Below are 17,074 nucleotides of genomic sequence, written 5' to 3'. Positions count from 1 at the left end.
TACATAAATTTATATATATATATATATATATATATATATATATATAATTATTGCTTATATTAATATTATCTTATTTTATTGTATTTATCACAGAATAATTCACATAGCACATGGACATAAACTGAACATCATAAACTGAAATTACATTTCAAACTAAACATCATATTTGAATAAAATGTACAATTTTAATTAATTCTATGATAATGATACTTTAACTCTGTTTCTGACAATGAGATATTTGAGTGGGTCCTTTAAAATGGGACACCTGGTATGTATATATATGTGTTTTATTTTGAATAAAATTATTATCTCTATCTTTTTGAAAATAAGAAAAAACAATTTCTATAAGAAAAGTCAATATGATTATCTTGAGCAAAAATTATTTCGAAACTAGCAATATTCGTTTTTTCTCTTAATTTTTACTTAAATAAACGAAGTTTTTACAATCAATATATATATTACTTTGCTGAATAAATAAATTAGAAACATGCGCAATTGTGATTGCTTTAATCATCGGCCTTGCTGTGCACAGCTGTCAAGTGCCCATTTCCTATTTCATTTTAGATGCAAAGTATCTTCCACCTATGACACTGTACTTTACCCAAGAAGCGTGTGCCACGCATTTCAGTCAAAGAAGTCACACTTGTGACGGAATACTTCGTCGCCGATACATTCAATTACGAATTACAAAGTGAACTGCTGAGTAGGATGGATTTTTTTATACGATATAAGTGTCGCTGATAAGAAAGATAACGAAACATACATCGCATGTATTTTACTCACATAATTTTCAGTTGCGTACCGATATTCTTAAGGAATACTTATCATGGTTCGTGATCGTATGCCCGATTTGCGTGCTGTTAGTATTCTATTTCTATAATTATATTAGAGATTTATCGGAAAGAAGAACTTGAGCTAATCAAATGTGTACATTATTGTTTCAAACAAATGCGATCATGTATGAATCATGTGTGCAAATAAAATGATGACGAAGGAAGAAGTTTCGCTTTAAAATTCATATTCAGAATTTATTACTATTCTTTCTCACAATATATGTTATTTACATAATTTTTTTTTTATATAAACTCCGATTAACTTGTTATCACGATTAATTTATCAAGTAATATTTACAGTATTTTGTTGATACACACGTACAAAACTATTAATTTTCTATTGTTTGCAACAAAGAAAAAAAATTAGGAACCACGAATTTCATAGCTAGATTTTTAAGCAATTCTGCCAGTCTAAATAATTAATAAATTAAATTAATCGGAGCTTGTTCGAAGTGGCAATCTACGAAATTATCAAAAAATAATATATTAACTTCTCCAGAGCCGAAGTAACAGCAGCACCTTTGCCAGAGGACTCTTGCAAGAAGTACATCTTCAAATAGCCCAAAATAAAAAGCTGAAGAATTTGCTTGACGAAGTACGTATAAATACTGTCAAGACCGCACGCGAATAAATCGTAAATAAAAATGTGCACCGTTTTTGATATAGGCTCAGGAAATACGCGCGCTGATCCATCTTCTAGACGAAAATACTACTATCGTAAAAGATTTGCACAATAATATTCTGTCGCACACGAACAAAGGTAAGTGACAATAAAATAATAGTATGAATTTATGTACACACACAATATACATATATATGTACATTTGCAGACATACAAAAAGAATTGGAGACGCGCACATGTACAATTTCACAGACGGCTTTTCGCGTGCAGCAAAAATTACGAGGTAGGTAGATTTGTACGTGAAATAATTCCTAGACAATTCTAGACGTTCATATCGAACGAAATTACCGTCGAATCTCTCATCCTATTTCTTACAATACTTACGCCGTTTATATTCTGGTGATAGTTCTCGCTCGCTCGAGGCTCTATGTAATCTTGGCGTGGAAGAATCGCTAGAACATGATTTTTTACTCGATTTAGGAGTACTGGAAACAAGATTCGGCTCCGGAGGTGGCGTTTGTATTGACAATCTTTCTAGATATGCCGATGAATTTATATCAGAATCGATCGATCTATCCTTCTTGTAATGCATTATCGTCGAAGGTGAAAGACGCTGGAGTACAATTTTGGGTGTCGATTGCTTGCTTAGATCCAATTCCGAATTATCGCTGTGACTTATATTAAATGACGAATTAGCGTTCCTATCATTATCGCTCTCTGAAACGGTTTTGTCTTTCAGTTTCCTGAAACATTACATTACATCGTTACATTTTTCAAGAATTTGAATATACATATATGCAATAAAGAAGATCTATAAATTCATTTATAGGCTGATGATATATACATACCGTTGATAAAGATTCATTTCTTTCTCCAATTCAGGATATTCATTTAACACACCGAGTAATTGTTCTTCCTCGTATTCCGAGTAAATCCTGAATAGCAGACTCTCCACACCATCTTCCAGGCGAGACTTCATTGCGGCAAGTTTCTTCTTCAGCACAATTAACGTAGGTAACAAATTGTCTAAATTGTACTTCTTCATCGCCACTACGATGGCATTCATCGTGTTATTATTATTTGGCGTACTAGAAGAAGTTTCATCGAGCTCCGCCGCATCAGCATCCTTTTGCTTCTCATTGTTAGGCGATAGTTGCAGACGATTATTACCAATTATGAACACTGTATCCTTCAAGATACACTCTCCCTCCTCCGCGGTAATGTCGATGGTATCGTGATCGCATATTTCGCCAAGTATATTCTTAGTTAATTTCATAACTAATTTAAGTTTCGCCGATGCGTCCAAATGATCCAACATAAATTCGTAAATAACATTACGTTTGTCTTGATTCGCTCTTCCAGGTAGCGTCAACAGTTTCTCCTCTTGCTCGCTCATTCTGTGACCATAGAACACATTATGGGACCGATAATTGTTGTAATGATATATACTCTCGAGGAACTGTTTGAAGATTAAAGTCTTATCCTTTGCTAAAAGTTTTTCTTCCACCAGGAAGATCGTCAGCTCGCGTATCGTACTATCAGTATCAGACAGCATCGTCAATATGTGAAAGAAGAATGGTCCCTTCAGCTTGATGAAATCCTCCAGCAGCAGTTGAATGAATATCACGACTATGGCTTCCCTCACGCCTCGATTCGAATCCTTCATGCTGATGCACATGTGAGGCAAATACGGCTCCACTAAATCGGTAAATCTCTCACAAATGTCGGCCAATGCTTTCGCGGCGTTTATCTTCACTGCGGTCTTTATCGGTGAGTCTGGATTCGTTTCTTGGCGCATCAAATTGGTCAAAATCGGCGTGACTTTCCTCGCGATTTCACGATCTCTCAGCGCTTGCTGACAAAGGATGACCACCGCGGATGCCTGCAGATTCTTGTTCTCTTTCGCAGCCACCGGCAACGAGCCCCATCGTAGCAGCAATCGTTCTAGAACTCGTAGAGTTGACGACGAAACCTTGTTGGTGCACAAAAGCGACGCGTGACCCAGCGTACATATAGCCCTTACTTTAAGGGTCTCTTGCGTAAGACTATTACTTCCTTCCAGTCTTAAATCTTGAATCTCCATCTCTGACAGTTTCATTAGTTCCAGCATATTCGTTTCCATCAACTGGCTGCTCGTATCAACGTACAAATATTTTAGTACGGCGTTCAGGATGTCCAGGCAAATGCTGATCAAGTTGAACGTGATCTCGAAGTGGCTGATACATTTGTAGAGATGCTGATGGAGATCTTCGAGGCGATCGCGATCTAAGACGGACCATGCGTGTCTCAAAACGTGCAGAACCAAGCTCGCGTGATAGTCATTCTTCTGGATAATTTCCTTATAATCTACGACATATTTATCTATACTCGGAATCTTCATATGCTCGGCTAGGGCGGCTAACAGTATCCACGCGCCTATATTGTTATCCGTACCGATGTGCGACTGTAAATTCGTTATCATACAGTTGCTGATGACGCCGTTCTTGACCCACAGGCCACAAGCTTTTGACAAATGCTTTCTCATCCTCATGTTACTCAATTTCTCTAGCACTCTCCACGGCAGATTATTCGCAGCATCCGGAGTGTACGTAGAGACTTTCATTATCCTGTTCAGCAATACGTTTCCCAAACATTCCAACACCTTTTCTTGCACTTTAACTTCTATGTCGTATATCTGCGGTATCACAGTCTGTGTCCACTCGTCGAGGAGACTCGAATTGTGAGGGAATTGTTCTAAAATCTCTGACAGAACGTGCACCGCAAATTGACGTACGGTCAAGGTGCGATCCCTGCAACGATCGCTTATCACGTGCGTCACCTTGTCTGTAAGCAGTGGCAACATGATGGATAAATTCCTCAGGATCTTCAGAGCGCTTCGTTGAACCAGCGCGCGCTCGTCGTTAACTCTTTCCAGTAGCATCGTAACCACAGTATTTGATCCTGGTAATGGATCGGTGTCCTGGAAAATTGCTGTCTCCAACTCGTCGAGCGTAGGAAACGGTTTATCCAGGGTTGAAGCTTCAAATATCCTTTCAAGAATCGTCTTATCGGCATCATTGTTGCAATCTGAAAACGAAGCAAGTGTGGCCAGGGCTTTTCCTCTTACCAAGATTGATTGATCCATACAACGGGACGATACAACGGCTACTAGGATTCCTCTCATCTTCATGTTCATATCTTCGTTTAGACTGTTGTTGGATAAAGAAAATTCCGTCAAGAGTTTTCCTATGATTTCTTGTGCGAATAGTCTATAAGATATTTTACCATTGTGTGAAAATAATATTATATCTTTGAAAATCGTTCTAGTAAGGTCTTTGTTACATATATTTAACAGTTTTATTACAACAACTGCTTGCTTTTGGCGTCCCTCCGATCTTTCTGGACATTTCACCATTAATTGATGTATTAAAGTTACAACTGCCTGCGTCGTTTCTGTCTTGTGTATCTTCAATAAACTTTTTAAAAAATACACAACTGCCTCATGCACGATAGTAATAGATTTTGGTTGCACATTTGTGTGATGAAATAACAAATCAGGTAGTACGTACTGCGCTATTGACATTATAGTTATGGCGACAGTGCCATGATTGTTATTGCATAGTTCTTGCAATGCTATAAACGCGTTCTGGGACAACGTTGTCAGTCCATAATTATTATAAGACTTAATATACATCTCCAGTCTTGTAATATCCAACAGTATGCGTATGGTAACGTCCAAGGACTCTGCATGCTCTTTGAACCGAAATGATTTTAACATTGTAACAAGATCGCAAATAATCTTATTTAATTCTTTCACGAGCTTCAACTTATCCGAGTCTAACATAACGTAACAGTTGGTCGATTCGTCGTCAATACTGGAATTCATCGCGTTTGTTTCCTTGCTGCCCTTTCTAACGGAAGAGAATACCAAGCCTTCCGACATCTTCAAGGTTTTTATCGCTCTCTGATACAAGTTGGGGTGATAAATTCCGAATGCATTGCTACCAGGTACTGTGAGGAGCATAAGGTACAATCTTGTGGCTTCCAGACAAGCCTGTCCGGAATCTCCGTCAGTCTCAGCACATTGACCAGTCTTCATTATGTAACCCAGCGTGGCGAGCAGACCGCGTACGTTGATATTGAGGATCATCAGAGCTTGCCACGAGTATTCGGAGGTTTCACGCTCCTCTTCGTTGGCGACGATCCATGCCTTGAGGGCGAGACGACTCTCATGCAACGATCGTCTCCCGTCGCTCTCCAGGTACTCGAGATACTCGTCAGGTGGTTCATGATAAGTCATGAACTCCGCGTCCCAAACCGACTTGATCCAGTCTACGTCGAGGCCGTCGAGCTTGAGATCGTGAATTACGCGCAACGATTCCATAACGCGAAAGAAATGTGTGATTTTAAATTGCGCTCAAAATGTCAAATCGTTATCATTTTCTCCCGCGTGCGGCTCTCGCAGACGTAAACATAACCTTAACTTATCGAACTTGCGATAACACATAAAGATTCGGAGGGCTTTCGGGTTATCGTTTTCTTATCCGTATCGACAATTATTTGACGGTCCTGCCTTTTCGGTATACATGGACCAGCCGATGTCGCGGAGAATTTGTCGTAAAACATTTCGTTTATCACAACAAGGTCCTCGAGACGAACAGTTGCGTCCATGTAGAAGCGGGAAACTGCGTAACCCATGATTGGTTACCAATCATGCGCATAAGCTTAGATTAACATATACCAGGTGTCCCATTTTAAAGGACCCACTCAAATATCTCATTGTCAGAAACACTGCGTTAAATCGAAAAATGTTTCCTACAAAAGTTGTAGGGTTTCGAGGGGGACATAACATAGTAATATTCATTTGACCTTGGGCGGCGTCTCCAAGGTTAGTGAAGGTTAACCTTAAGTGAAGGTGAGAATAAATTTTGAAGAAAATAAAAAAATGCTTCAGATAAAAGTTGTTCAAATTAATTAGTAGAAAAACATGTTATAATAAAAAATATGAGTTTCCATTAAAAAAATTTATTCTCACCTTCACTTGACCTTGGAGACGCCGCCCAAGGTCATATGAATATTACTATGTTATGTCCCCCTCGAAACCCTACAACTTTTTGTAGGAAACATTTTTTGATTTAACGCAGTGTTTCTGAGATGAGTGGATCCTTTAAAATGGGACACCCGGTATATGTATATATATGCACGAATATGATTTATGTATAAATGCATCTATCTAATTATTTATACAACAAACCGATATATTTAACGATTAATGTATTAATAATTCAGATATATTAATTTTATTCTATATATTAATAATAAGAAAATCAAATTTTATAATAAAATATATATATATTCAAACTTTATATGTAAATATTTAGTATATTTCACTAAACAAATTATATGTTAAAATAAATTTTAAATATTTATAATAAATAAATATATATATATATTTATTATAAATATTTATGTATAAAATTTGAATAATGATATACTTTTATTTAGGTCTGTTTTTTTACTCATACAATAGTTTCATTCAACTTTGTGTAACTTGTATTTATACTTTTCTCTTATAATTAATTCTGTTAATTATTATTTCCAGATTTGGGAAAAGATATTGCCGCGTCCGACAGTTTAACTATAAGTAGGGCTCAAGATGGATCCATATATACAAGAATTAAAATATTGCAATACACAACTATGCTGCAATTATTTTCTGAGATTATGGAGGATTATAATGTGTCTTTGTTAAGATATCACGATAAATGTCTCTTGCTCTTGCAGCATCAACGTTCGTTAAGTGTGTACTTATAAAAAATTTTACTTGTTAAAAATATATATATATATATATATTTATATCAATTCAAATAAATTATTTGTTAATCTAGTGAGACGTCAAGTTACAAGCGAGGAATTGGATCATATGTTAGATGCGCAAGAAACTAGTTTATTTGTTGACAATGTAAATATTTAAATTTATTATTATATAATAGTATTTTTTATAAATTTTTTGTATCTTTACACATTAATATGTGATTAATTATATCTAGATTTTAGAAGACAGCAAAATTGCAAGGCAACAATTGTCAGATATAAAGAGCAGACATAACGATGTTTTAAAATTGGAAAAGTCTCTCATAGAAGTCAGAGACATTTTTGCAGAAATTGCATTTTTAGTGGAGAAACAAGTGAGTACTTTTTTTCTGTTTAATAACAAAATAATATGTATAATAATAGTACTCACAATATAACACAAAAATGTGAAATATATACAACGTAGAAATGCAAAAAATTAAATTTTATATTTATAGGGGGAACAAGTCAGTAATATAGAATATTTCGCCAATAAAACGACGGATAACATCGATGGCGGACGTATTGAATTGAAAAAAACAGAAAGAAGAAGCCACAGATATAGAAAGGTATTCTATTAGATATTTATCTTAGGCTTTTACCTTATTTTATGAAGGCAATTATGACGATTGCAATTATTTTTACAGCGGAAGTTCAAGATTGCAATTATTGTAAGTTTAATGATAATAATTTTTTTTTTATTCATCGTTATGTCGTTTTAAAATAAAAGATATCTCATAGAAATTTTTGTTAACATTTGTAACTTCAGTGTAAATTATGTGAATAAAAAAACATTTTGTGCACAATGTGCATCTATTATATAATGAATATAACTTACAAATTATTTTTTGTTAGTACTTACACATTTCTCGAAGTAGTTTACGAGTGCTTTTGCGCTCGGTCTGAGTTTATAATTGGCTGTAGTACATATAAAGAATATTTCAAGTACCTTTTCATATTCTTTGCCCAACTCGATGGCAGGTAAAGCTGGACGTGTACCTAAAGATTAATTTTTAATTTATAATCTAATTTAATTCAATCTAATTATAAACCACATTAATTATATACAGATAATAGATATTCAAAATCGTGTACACTATTTACCATATTTACTGGCTGCACGTGACATTACTTCTTCAGGGAAAATATTTTCCAAATTAGAATCGTCAAGCTGATTATTTGTCGAAGCTGTCTCTGTGAGTGAGTCATTAAAAGATTCATCGAGTTCTTCAGTGTGAGGTATTGACAAGGATATCATTTCCCAAAGAGTAAGGCCATATGACCAAATGTCAGCAGCATTCGTCACTGGTCCATCTTCTGCAAGATAAATTCTTTTTATAAGAGATAAGAGATTATATAATCGCGAATAAAAAATAAATTTTGATAATCAAATTTTTTAAGTAATTATGACTTGGAACAAAAATTATGAATTAAAAACTTTATATATAGTTTTGAAATATTAAGAATTGAAACATGTAGCTAAATAACAAACGTATACCCAAAATAATTTCAGGAGGATTCCAACATTCTGTCCCGACATAAGAAAAGTTTCCTTTTGACGAGTCCAATTCTAAAGATTCTGTCAGTGGTAAAGTAGTCCCAAAGTCACACAATTTAACTACATTGAAATTATGAGACACCAAGACATTCCAACTTTTTATATCTCCATGTAATAAGTATGCTGTATGATGTAAATACTTCAATCCTTTCGCGATTTCAAAACCAACTTTCATAATGTCTTTGCCTGGGAATGGTTCATCCTCCATAACGTCTCGTCTTTCCTCTATCTTGTCACCTAATTTATAAAGCAATCAATATTAATGCAAACATGTATATCATAAAAATATTCAAATTGTTTAGTTTTATAAATACCAAGTGATATATCCAATGCTTCCATAGCCAAGCACGGCTTTCCATCTACTCCTTTAGTAAAGGCTCTGAAACCGACAATGTTGGGATGATTCAATCGTCGCAGAACTTCTGCCTCTAATTGAAGACGTTTAGTGGTTACTTCGTTGTTTCTTCCCTTTAGCCATTTCTTTACTGCCCAAGGTGAACGTACAGAGCCTACTTTTGGTGATCTTTCCAACATGTATACAGCGACTCCTGAATGAAACAAAAAAATGTATAAATATAATTGCATAAATTTAGGCGTAACTAGTGTTAATATTATCTAATAGTGATTAATTAAACATCTCATTTATGGTTTCAATTATAATGGTAAAAATATAAAACACATACCAGTGCCATAGCCTATTTGTTGCAAGAAAGGCGATGCTGGTATCTTTATAGGAGTACTTAACTCGGAATTATCCGTTTTGCCTTTGCATTTTACTCTCGGCGGTGTACTGAACTCAGCCATTTGAATGAAATGGGAAAAAATCTGAAAGAAACACCGAAAGAAAGAGGCGAACAACGAACAAAGCGCAATAAGCGTGGGTATAACCGACTTTCAAATAATTTAAATTTTGTCGAATTGCGCAAGCGTGCCTTGCGACGAATTTGATTGGACGCGACAGTACGTCTATTTATTTTTAGTTGCACTTTCTGCACTTTGCGCTCTTTCTTCTCTCTTAAAAAAAAAGAATAAAAATAAAATAATTAAATTTAAAATTTCATCGAATCAATAGAGACTCAATAGAAATAATAATCAAATTTAATTATTAGTTTTTACGATAAGACTGAAAATTCAAAGTTGGAGAGCAGGCCGATCGATCTTCTCTTCGGCTTCTCCGAAATTAAACGCGGCAGATGATTGGCCGCCGCGCCGTTTTCTGTGCGCATGCGCCGTGAGAGATCTAGTGACAGGAGACTCGCGCAGCCCTGACATTCGCGATTCGCGCCGAGACGTTGGCGGAACTGCGGCCTGAAAGCAGTCGCTCGCTTCAAAAGAATCGAAGGAAAGATGGACTCCTGAGAAATTTTTATACACAGCAGTCTCGTACGACTTTGGAATAACTCGGTTGTGCTCGGTCGTTGAATCCCTAGCCGGTGGACGCCCGAAGGGCCGACGTTCTTTTATGATCACGCTCGCGGTGTGAACGATGATCGTGCAGGAACCAGTGCAGGTAAAAAAAAAAAAAAAAAAAAATCTGGCCCGATCTCCGGACCCTCTTTATATCACGTTGCCTCTGCAACGTCGTGCGAATTTGTATATCGGGGCTTCGCCACTATTGACGTCCCGCCGATACACGAGGACACGCGCGCACGCATCTCGACTCCAATTACGTCGTACGACGATTTCGACGATCGTTCTTCGGGGATCGTCCCTTGGAAATCATTTCTTGGAACGACGATTCGATATTTTCCCCTCTTGTTTTCGTCCGAGAGTGCGCGAATATTCGGGATTGCTCGCTTCGCCGCGAAGGAAAGAGCAGAGCGTAATAAGGATTCTGTCTATATAAGCGCGAAACTTTACCGTATTTACGGATTTTCACTTGAACAATGGTCGATTTTTTTATAGTCAATTAAGATGTATGCGTGTAGATGCATAGAGGAGAGAGATGTTTTCACAGAGATGTTGCCTTTTGTATCCATCTGCCAAATAATTAAAAATTAACACGTATTACGTACATATTATTATCGTTAGTAAACGCGAATGTTATGCGTGTGTAAGTTGAGTAATGAGACAGTTGGATCATTATTTTTAACTGTAATAAAATGCGTGTGTATTGATTATATTCTATCTTATCAACTGCAAAAAAGCAAAAGCAATATAAATTATATCAAATTTATAGCGTTTTTTTATAGCACTGATACATTGGAATTTGAAGGATACTTTTTTTCAAGCATACATTTTAAGAAAGACTAATAAACAATACTAATTTACTAAAATGCATCATTTGTATAATATGTAATAACATATAATTAATATCTATATTTCTCTCTCAAATATCGCACTAAAATCTAAGAATATAAATAGTATTACTTATATTAATGAATATTTTGTATTGCTGACAATAGATATTTTTCTTCATTCAAATTTTTATGTTACTCTTTTCCTTATTAACTTAATGACTCGCATGTTGCATTGAATAATTAATTATCTAGCAAATAAATTTTTCAATTTTAGGCGGCCATATGGCATTGTTTGAATCATTATGCCTATCCAGATGCTATATTCCTGGCAGAAAGATTGTGTGCAGAAGGTAGGATTTTTTACTTTGTTTAATTTATAGTACTCTATATTTTTTATTTATTAAAATAAAACGAGATTTACAATTGTATACCTATATATTAATACATATTATATTGTTACGTAGTGGACACAGAAGAAAGTTTATTTCTTTTGGCAACATGTTACTATCGTTCTGGCCGGATTAGGCAAGCTTATGCCTTATTATCCCAGAAAGCACCTAGTTCGGCACAGTGTAGGTTTTTACTAGCAAAATGTTGTTACGATCTGGAAAAGTAAGTAACGCGGTCAACTTGCGCATTGCTCTATATGTAATATGCATATATATGTCTGAATTTACCTTTTATTAAAAATTTCTAGATATGCGGAAGCAGAAGCTGCGATAATTGGCGGATATTACAAGCAGTTAAAGAGTTTGGAAGAGATAATAAGTCAATTCGGGGAACAGGCATGCTTTTCTCTGCAGATAATAGCAAAGATTTATTACAAGATGATGCGTACTGCGAGAGGCAACGAGGCGCATAAGTTAGCTTTAAAGGTGAATCCCTTTCTCTGGCATTCGTTCGAGGAACTCTGTAATGTCGGCGAAAAAGTGGATCCAGCCAAGATTTTTCAAGTAGACAAACTAGATTCCTTTGCTATGTGCCACGGTGCTGCGTCTACGCTCAGTTATGTCACTGAACCGGATCTTATTGTACCTGGAAATAATGCCAACAGTACACCTATATCAAATGGCACTAACTTGTATGTATATATTATGTCTAAAATATATCATAAAATAACTCTATTAATATTTTATTCGCGCATTGCAGAACTCCAATGATGCCACCAACGCTGATAAATGGCGGCCAGGTACGCTTATGTTCCTCCATAGAGGATACTCCACAAAATGCACCGGTGCAAATGCATTACAATTGCACCTCGATATCACCGAGGGTCAAATTTTCACGTTATCGAAGTATGTTTAGTAATTCCATGAGTCCGCTCACGCCTAGCTTTGGTATTTTGCCGCTGGAAAATAATACACCCGAGCCGACTCCACCCTCACACACGACTCTCATGGAGGCCAATGATCAGAAGAGCTTGGCAAAACGCGTCAGTAGTCTGAGAGCTCATGTAGGAGTGAGTATAGTTTTTCAGCTTTATAATACATTGTCTGAGTTTACAATAACTTTTATTTTTATAATACATCTGATTGTGAGTTGCACACACATGGCAACTTAATATATTTTTGCGTTCATATTTTTTTATTTTAATTTTTTTGCAGCAATTAATGTCGAGGAAAGAGACACCATTGCAGCAAGGCAAGTCGGTATTTTCCCAATCGGGTAATGCAAGCAATACTGCCAATATCGTGACAGTGACAGCCGCTAATCCGACTTCACCTCCGTCACCGACATTTCAGAGTACCAATGTTAGACGCTCGTCGCGACTCTTTAGTCATAATTCAGTAAAAGTATGAGTTTTTATTTTAATTCTTTTAATTATGTTTATTCGCTTGTAATCTTGATTTAACTTGCATATATTTCAGGAGAACAATAAGTCACCTAATAGGAAATTTGCAACTCCCAAGTCTCCATCTCGAAAGACGAAAGCAAGACTCGCTAAAACAAATTTGAATAAAACCAATTTTAACGAATTAAACGAAAGAAATAGAAATGAGAAAGAAAAGAGCGAAACGATCACGTCAGAAAAAGCTGTAGCTAATGCGAACGCGCTTAACGCCCAAAATAATAATATTCATTCCGGAATAACGTTGCAAAAGCAATCGGCGGGTATGTTATCGAATTAACATTTTAATTTCTTTAATGTGGTTTTTTTTTTATTAGAATAATTTGAGATAGTTTTATATCTGTAACTTTTCAGAGGGATTGATGTCTCTGTTGCGAGAATTAGGGACAGCGTATCAGCATTTGAGTCAGTTTAAATGTACGCAGGCTGTTGAGATTCTAAGTATACTGCCGAGACAGCACTATAATACTGGTTGGGTACTTTCTATGTTGGCTCGTGCACATTTTGAAATGATGGACTATAAAAAGGCTGCTAGGTAATAATTTATTAATAATTATTAGAGATTTGTGAAACATTAGATCTGTTTTAACATTTTTTTATATTTATAATAAAATAGTGTATATTTAGGCTTTGAAATTAGAAAAAGATAAGAAATACCGATACATTTAGATTTCTTTATAATTTTTATTCATTTAATTTTTTTTTTTTTGCAGTTATTTTGCAGAAGTGCGACAGTTAGAGCCACAGAGGACAGAACTGATGGAGATTTATAGTACTGTTCTTTGGCATCTGCACGCAGAGGTGCAGTTGTCTACACTTGCTCAAGATCTGGTTTCACAGGATCGTAATTCAGCGGCAGCATGGTGCGCCACGGGTAACCTTTTCTCGGCGCAAACGGAACACGAGACGGCGATCAAATTTTTCCAAAGAGCTATTCAGGTATTTATAAGCTTATTAATTGCAACATACATGTACGATTGTTATCTTGTATTCGGATAAAAATATAATATTCAGATAAAAATATGCGATTCTTCGACACTTTTTTAGGTGGATCCTAATTTTCCATATGCCTATACGTTGCTAGGACATGAGTATGTCTTGACGGAGGAGTTAGATAAGGCAATTACTGCTTTCCGTAATGCTATCAGACTTGATCCCAGGCATTACAATGCATGGTAAGTTTCTGTTAAAGAGATGTTACATTTTTATTCAATGTCTACTTTTTAATTATTCTCTGAGTTTAAACTACATCTCTGTATATTGAAGGTTCGGACTGGGAACGATATTCTCGAAACAGGAACAGTATAGTTTGGCAGAATTACACTTTAAACGGGCCTTACAAATAAATCCACAGAATTCTGCGCTAATGTGCCACATAGGTGTCGTGCAACACGCTCTGAAGAAAACCGATCAGGCATTAAAAACTCTGAATACCGCGCTAGTTAATGATCCGGATAATACTTTATGCAAGTTCCATCGCGCGAGCATCAACTTCTCTATCGGTCGACACATGGAAGCTCTCAGAGAATTCGAGGAGCTAAAGAATATTATACCCAAAGAATCTCTAGTCTATTATTCGATAGGAAAGGTAAGAGATTCTCAAACGATAATTTCTAACGAAATTTTCATGGTTTTTAATTTTTTTCTTTTTTAACAGGTGCATAAAAAATTAGGCAATACCCATCTCGCGTTAATGTACTTTAGTTGGGCGACGGATCTAGATCCAAAGGGTGTTAATAGTCAAATTAAGGAAGCTATATTGAGTCCCGGTCAGGGAGACGACGATTCTCCACCAACGCAATCAGGTATTATCAGTTTATATAATGCTACATAAATGGGAACTTCAAAACTTTGAGATAAGTCATATAAAAAATGTCAAATGTTTTAAATTTATATGACTGATATATGACAATTTATAATTGTATCTTTGTTACAAGTACGAATTATAAATGATTCACATAACCAAAATTTAGATAGATACTTATCCAAAGTTATTATATCAGATGAGCAGCAAGCACAAAATAATTCAATGGAACAGGACATCGAGACGAATAGAGAAGGAAGCGCCGCGCCTCTTGCCGGAAATGTGTCCGGTGAGCCTCATGCCGATGACAGCGACGACAGTTTATGAAAACGATATGAAAACGAGACTTCCGTGAAAAGAACGAAATATTATTATCCTTGTCATGGATCATTCGAATTATTTATTCGCCGGCCTGGCTTCGCTTGCAGAATGGATAAAATTATTGGTACGCTATCATTGATTTAAATCGAACAGTTGTCGACATTCTTCTCGCAAACTGCCCCGTCTGTGCGACGTGATTAAGTTAAAAGAAATCATTATATTTATCTCCTCGCGTCATCAATTTTTTTTTTACCTTGCACGAAAATCATACAAGTTCTTATATATATATATACACATACATATACATATGTATATATATATATGTATATGGATGCAGTGTTCTTGCGACAATAGAAAACTTGCGTGTCGTATCCTTCATCAACTTGTACATTACGCGTTTATCTCTGTATATTTTTTTACGGTTGCTCGATCGCCTTTTGTATTTCTTCGTATTTCTTCTTCGATCGTCGTTCTCTCTTGTGCCTCGTTTCGTTGCGCATAAAATTCATTAAACTCAGGTGAGACGAAAGTTTGTGAAACATTTGTCGATTCGAGCAAGATTTGGATTGAATAAAAAAATGAATATACATATTACATAATATTGCGAGCTTTTTTTTCTATTCTGACTCGCGGAGACGAGGTATCTTGAGATTCACACGGTTGAGTAGAGACTGTCGCGTCGTGAAAAGAAATGAACGAATGTAACCGTAAGCATGTCTTGTACGTAGTTAGGTAATGTAATTAATCGTTCTCGAGTAAGAGAGGAAAGAGAGTCTTGTGTAAATGTAAATTATTACTGTGTATTTACCGCTATTATTACTACTATACAATTAGTGCTATTATTACTATTATTATTATTCGTATGATTATCATTGTTGATTTATATAGTGTTGTGGAGATATCGTCGACCGCTTGGCGTCGGAGCGGTCATTGGACGATCGTGCAATTCTCATCGTGAAGTAAGATCCCTCGATCGATCGAACATAGAAATTTGCGACTGCAAATTCAGTGATCGCGCGATTATATATTCGGCTTCGATTTCGATATCCGAAATTAGTATAACCCGCGCAAATGTCTATATATATATAGAGAAAAAAAACGCTCGTCGGATTATATTCTTAATAGTGCTGGACAGAATTGATGACATTTACGGCGTCGTTCTTCGTTACTAATATTAGGTGTACAATGCAAACTGTGTCTCAATTCCGAATTTCCCGGAATAAAGATCATTATGTGTTATTCCTGGAAGAGCACAGCGTATATAAGTATATACGTTTGTATCTAATTTTGAGCGGATTGAGTTACGATCGTAACGTGCGTCTATCGCGCGTGACTGTAACGTTTTATATTGTACACGTAATTAAACGAAAAACACGTCACAAAAAAAAGGAGAAAAAAAAGAAAAGCGAATTATACTGACTGAGAAATACGTTTGTGTGATATACAAGAGACGCGCGTATCTTCTTCTTATATCTCTCCCGTTCTCCTTCTTTTGTCTCTTTTTTTTAATTAATTTATTTACTTCTTCGTATGATCTTTTCTTCTCGCGCGTTCTTCTGTATTCATCTCGTATCTCTGGGAGAGAATGTGAAAGTGAAGTCCCTTTTGCATTTTTTGCATATATAGCAAAGCGACGACAAATCGTATTATTTATTATTTTATTCTCATATGCGTTTATTTTTCTTACCGAATGGAAAATTAAGTCAGATCTATCTTCCAAAGGGATTTAAGAAAAACAACTACGCATGTGTATGCGATGTCTGCTCGTCTTTATCCAGCTTCCGCGATGGTTCAATCGAAAATTCAACAACCGCTGCCGCGTTATTCGATTACAAAAAAAAAGAGGTGTATGCGCGAAATAAAGGCCTGCACTTTTTATGAAACTCTATTTGCTGTTTTGGCGAACACACCTGTGTCCTACGTCGACAATAATAATATACATGTCGAAAGAAATTTATTCAACAGACTTCTCTTTGTTTCCCAATTTATTTATTAACTTAACGATGAGTCATCGC

The 17,074-nt window shown here is 35.8% G+C and overlaps 4 protein-coding genes across 5 annotated transcripts; 2 read left to right on the top strand and 2 right to left on the bottom strand.

The window, feature by feature from the left end:
• Positions 1–290: 290 nt before the first annotated feature.
• LOC145937561 (syntaxin-1B) lies at positions 291–8,088 on the top strand. Its single transcript, XM_083040679.1, has 9 exons — positions 291–859; positions 1,333–1,428; positions 1,500–1,593; positions 1,664–1,738; positions 7,037–7,234; positions 7,323–7,396; positions 7,485–7,622; positions 7,746–7,856; positions 7,935–8,088. Exons 1-9 carry the CDS (start codon positions 827–829, stop codon positions 8,007–8,009), a joined length of 894 nt encoding a protein of 297 aa, XP_082896805.1. The 5' UTR covers positions 291–826; the 3' UTR covers positions 8,010–8,088.
• On the bottom strand, positions 1,406–6,121 carry LOC145937533 (condensin-2 complex subunit D3-L). Its single transcript, XM_083040622.1, has 2 exons — positions 2,304–6,121; positions 1,406–2,198 (listed from the first exon to the last, which is right to left on the bottom strand). The coding sequence occupies exons 1-2, from the start codon at positions 5,816–5,818 to the stop codon at positions 1,820–1,822; spliced, it is 3,894 nt and encodes a 1,297-aa protein (XP_082896748.1). The 5' UTR covers positions 5,819–6,121; the 3' UTR covers positions 1,406–1,819.
• On the bottom strand, positions 7,850–9,765 carry LOC145937559 (lymphokine-activated killer T-cell-originated protein kinase). The gene is made up of 5 exons (XM_083040676.1): positions 9,529–9,765; positions 9,160–9,393; positions 8,786–9,082; positions 8,392–8,604; positions 7,850–8,286 (listed from the first exon to the last, which is right to left on the bottom strand). The coding sequence occupies exons 1-5, from the start codon at positions 9,647–9,649 to the stop codon at positions 8,129–8,131; spliced, it is 1,023 nt and encodes a 340-aa protein (XP_082896802.1). The 5' UTR covers positions 9,650–9,765; the 3' UTR covers positions 7,850–8,128.
• Positions 9,766–10,133: 368 nt separating this feature from the next.
• On the top strand, positions 10,134–16,942 carry Cdc27 (cell division cycle protein 27). Of its 2 annotated transcripts, none has more exons than XM_083040631.1 (13): positions 10,134–10,355; positions 11,360–11,435; positions 11,550–11,697; positions 11,783–12,166; positions 12,235–12,544; positions 12,690–12,878; positions 12,954–13,197; positions 13,289–13,469; positions 13,648–13,873; positions 13,982–14,109; positions 14,201–14,522; positions 14,592–14,739; positions 14,938–16,942. In XM_083040631.1, the coding sequence occupies exons 1-13, from the start codon at positions 10,332–10,334 to the stop codon at positions 15,063–15,065; spliced, it is 2,508 nt and encodes an 835-aa protein (XP_082896757.1). In that variant the 5' UTR covers positions 10,134–10,331; the 3' UTR covers positions 15,066–16,942. The 2 variants fall into 2 exon arrangements, with proteins under 2 accessions (XP_082896757.1, XP_082896756.1); XM_083040630.1 differs by having other exon boundaries at positions 14,908–16,942.
• The last annotated feature ends 132 nt before the right edge of the window (positions 16,943–17,074 follow it).

The sequence above is a fragment of the Prenolepis imparis genome, unplaced genomic scaffold, assembly GCF_030444845.1.
Source record: "Prenolepis imparis isolate NDT839.2.m4 unplaced genomic scaffold, iyPreImpa1.0 SCAF_6, whole genome shotgun sequence".
NCBI classification, from domain to species: Eukaryota; Metazoa; Arthropoda; class Insecta; order Hymenoptera; family Formicidae; genus Prenolepis; species Prenolepis imparis.
Note: the sequence above shows the minus strand (reverse complement) of the source record. Positions and strands in the feature narration are given on the sequence as shown.

Bases quoted from the DNA above. Each gene is read 5' to 3' on its own strand.
- LOC145937533 (XM_083040622.1), bottom strand. From the start codon at position 5,818: ATGGAATCGTTGCGCGTAATTCACGATCTCAAGCTCGACGGCCTCGAC. The intron at 2,199-2,303 runs GTATGTATATAT...GTAATGTTTCAG, and splicing joins GAAATGAATCTTTATCAACG to GAAACTGAAAGACAAAACCG.
- LOC145937559 (XM_083040676.1), bottom strand. From the start codon at position 9,649: ATGGCTGAGTTCAGTACACCGCCGAGAGTAAAATGCAAAGGCAAAACG. The intron at 9,083-9,159 runs GTATTTATAAAA...TTTATAAATTAG, and splicing joins AGCATTGGATATATCACTTG to GTGACAAGATAGAGGAAAGA. The intron at 8,287-8,391 runs GTAAATAGTGTA...ATTAATCTTTAG, and splicing joins ACGTGCAGCCAGTAAATATG to GTACACGTCCAGCTTTACCT.
- Cdc27 (XM_083040630.1), top strand. From the start codon at position 10,332: ATGATCGTGCAGGAACCAGTGCAG. The intron at 11,436-11,549 runs GTAGGATTTTTT...ATTGTTACGTAG, and splicing joins AGAAAGATTGTGTGCAGAAG to TGGACACAGAAGAAAGTTTA. The intron at 12,879-12,953 runs GTATGAGTTTTT...CATATATTTCAG, and splicing joins TTAGTCATAATTCAGTAAAA to GAGAACAATAAGTCACCTAA.
- LOC145937561 (XM_083040679.1), top strand. From the start codon at position 827: ATGGTTCGTGATCGTATGCCCGATTTGCGTGCT. The intron at 1,594-1,663 runs GTAAGTGACAAT...GTACATTTGCAG, and splicing joins TCTGTCGCACACGAACAAAG to ACATACAAAAAGAATTGGAG. The intron at 7,235-7,322 runs GTGTGTACTTAT...TTGTTAATCTAG, and splicing joins GCAGCATCAACGTTCGTTAA to TGAGACGTCAAGTTACAAGC.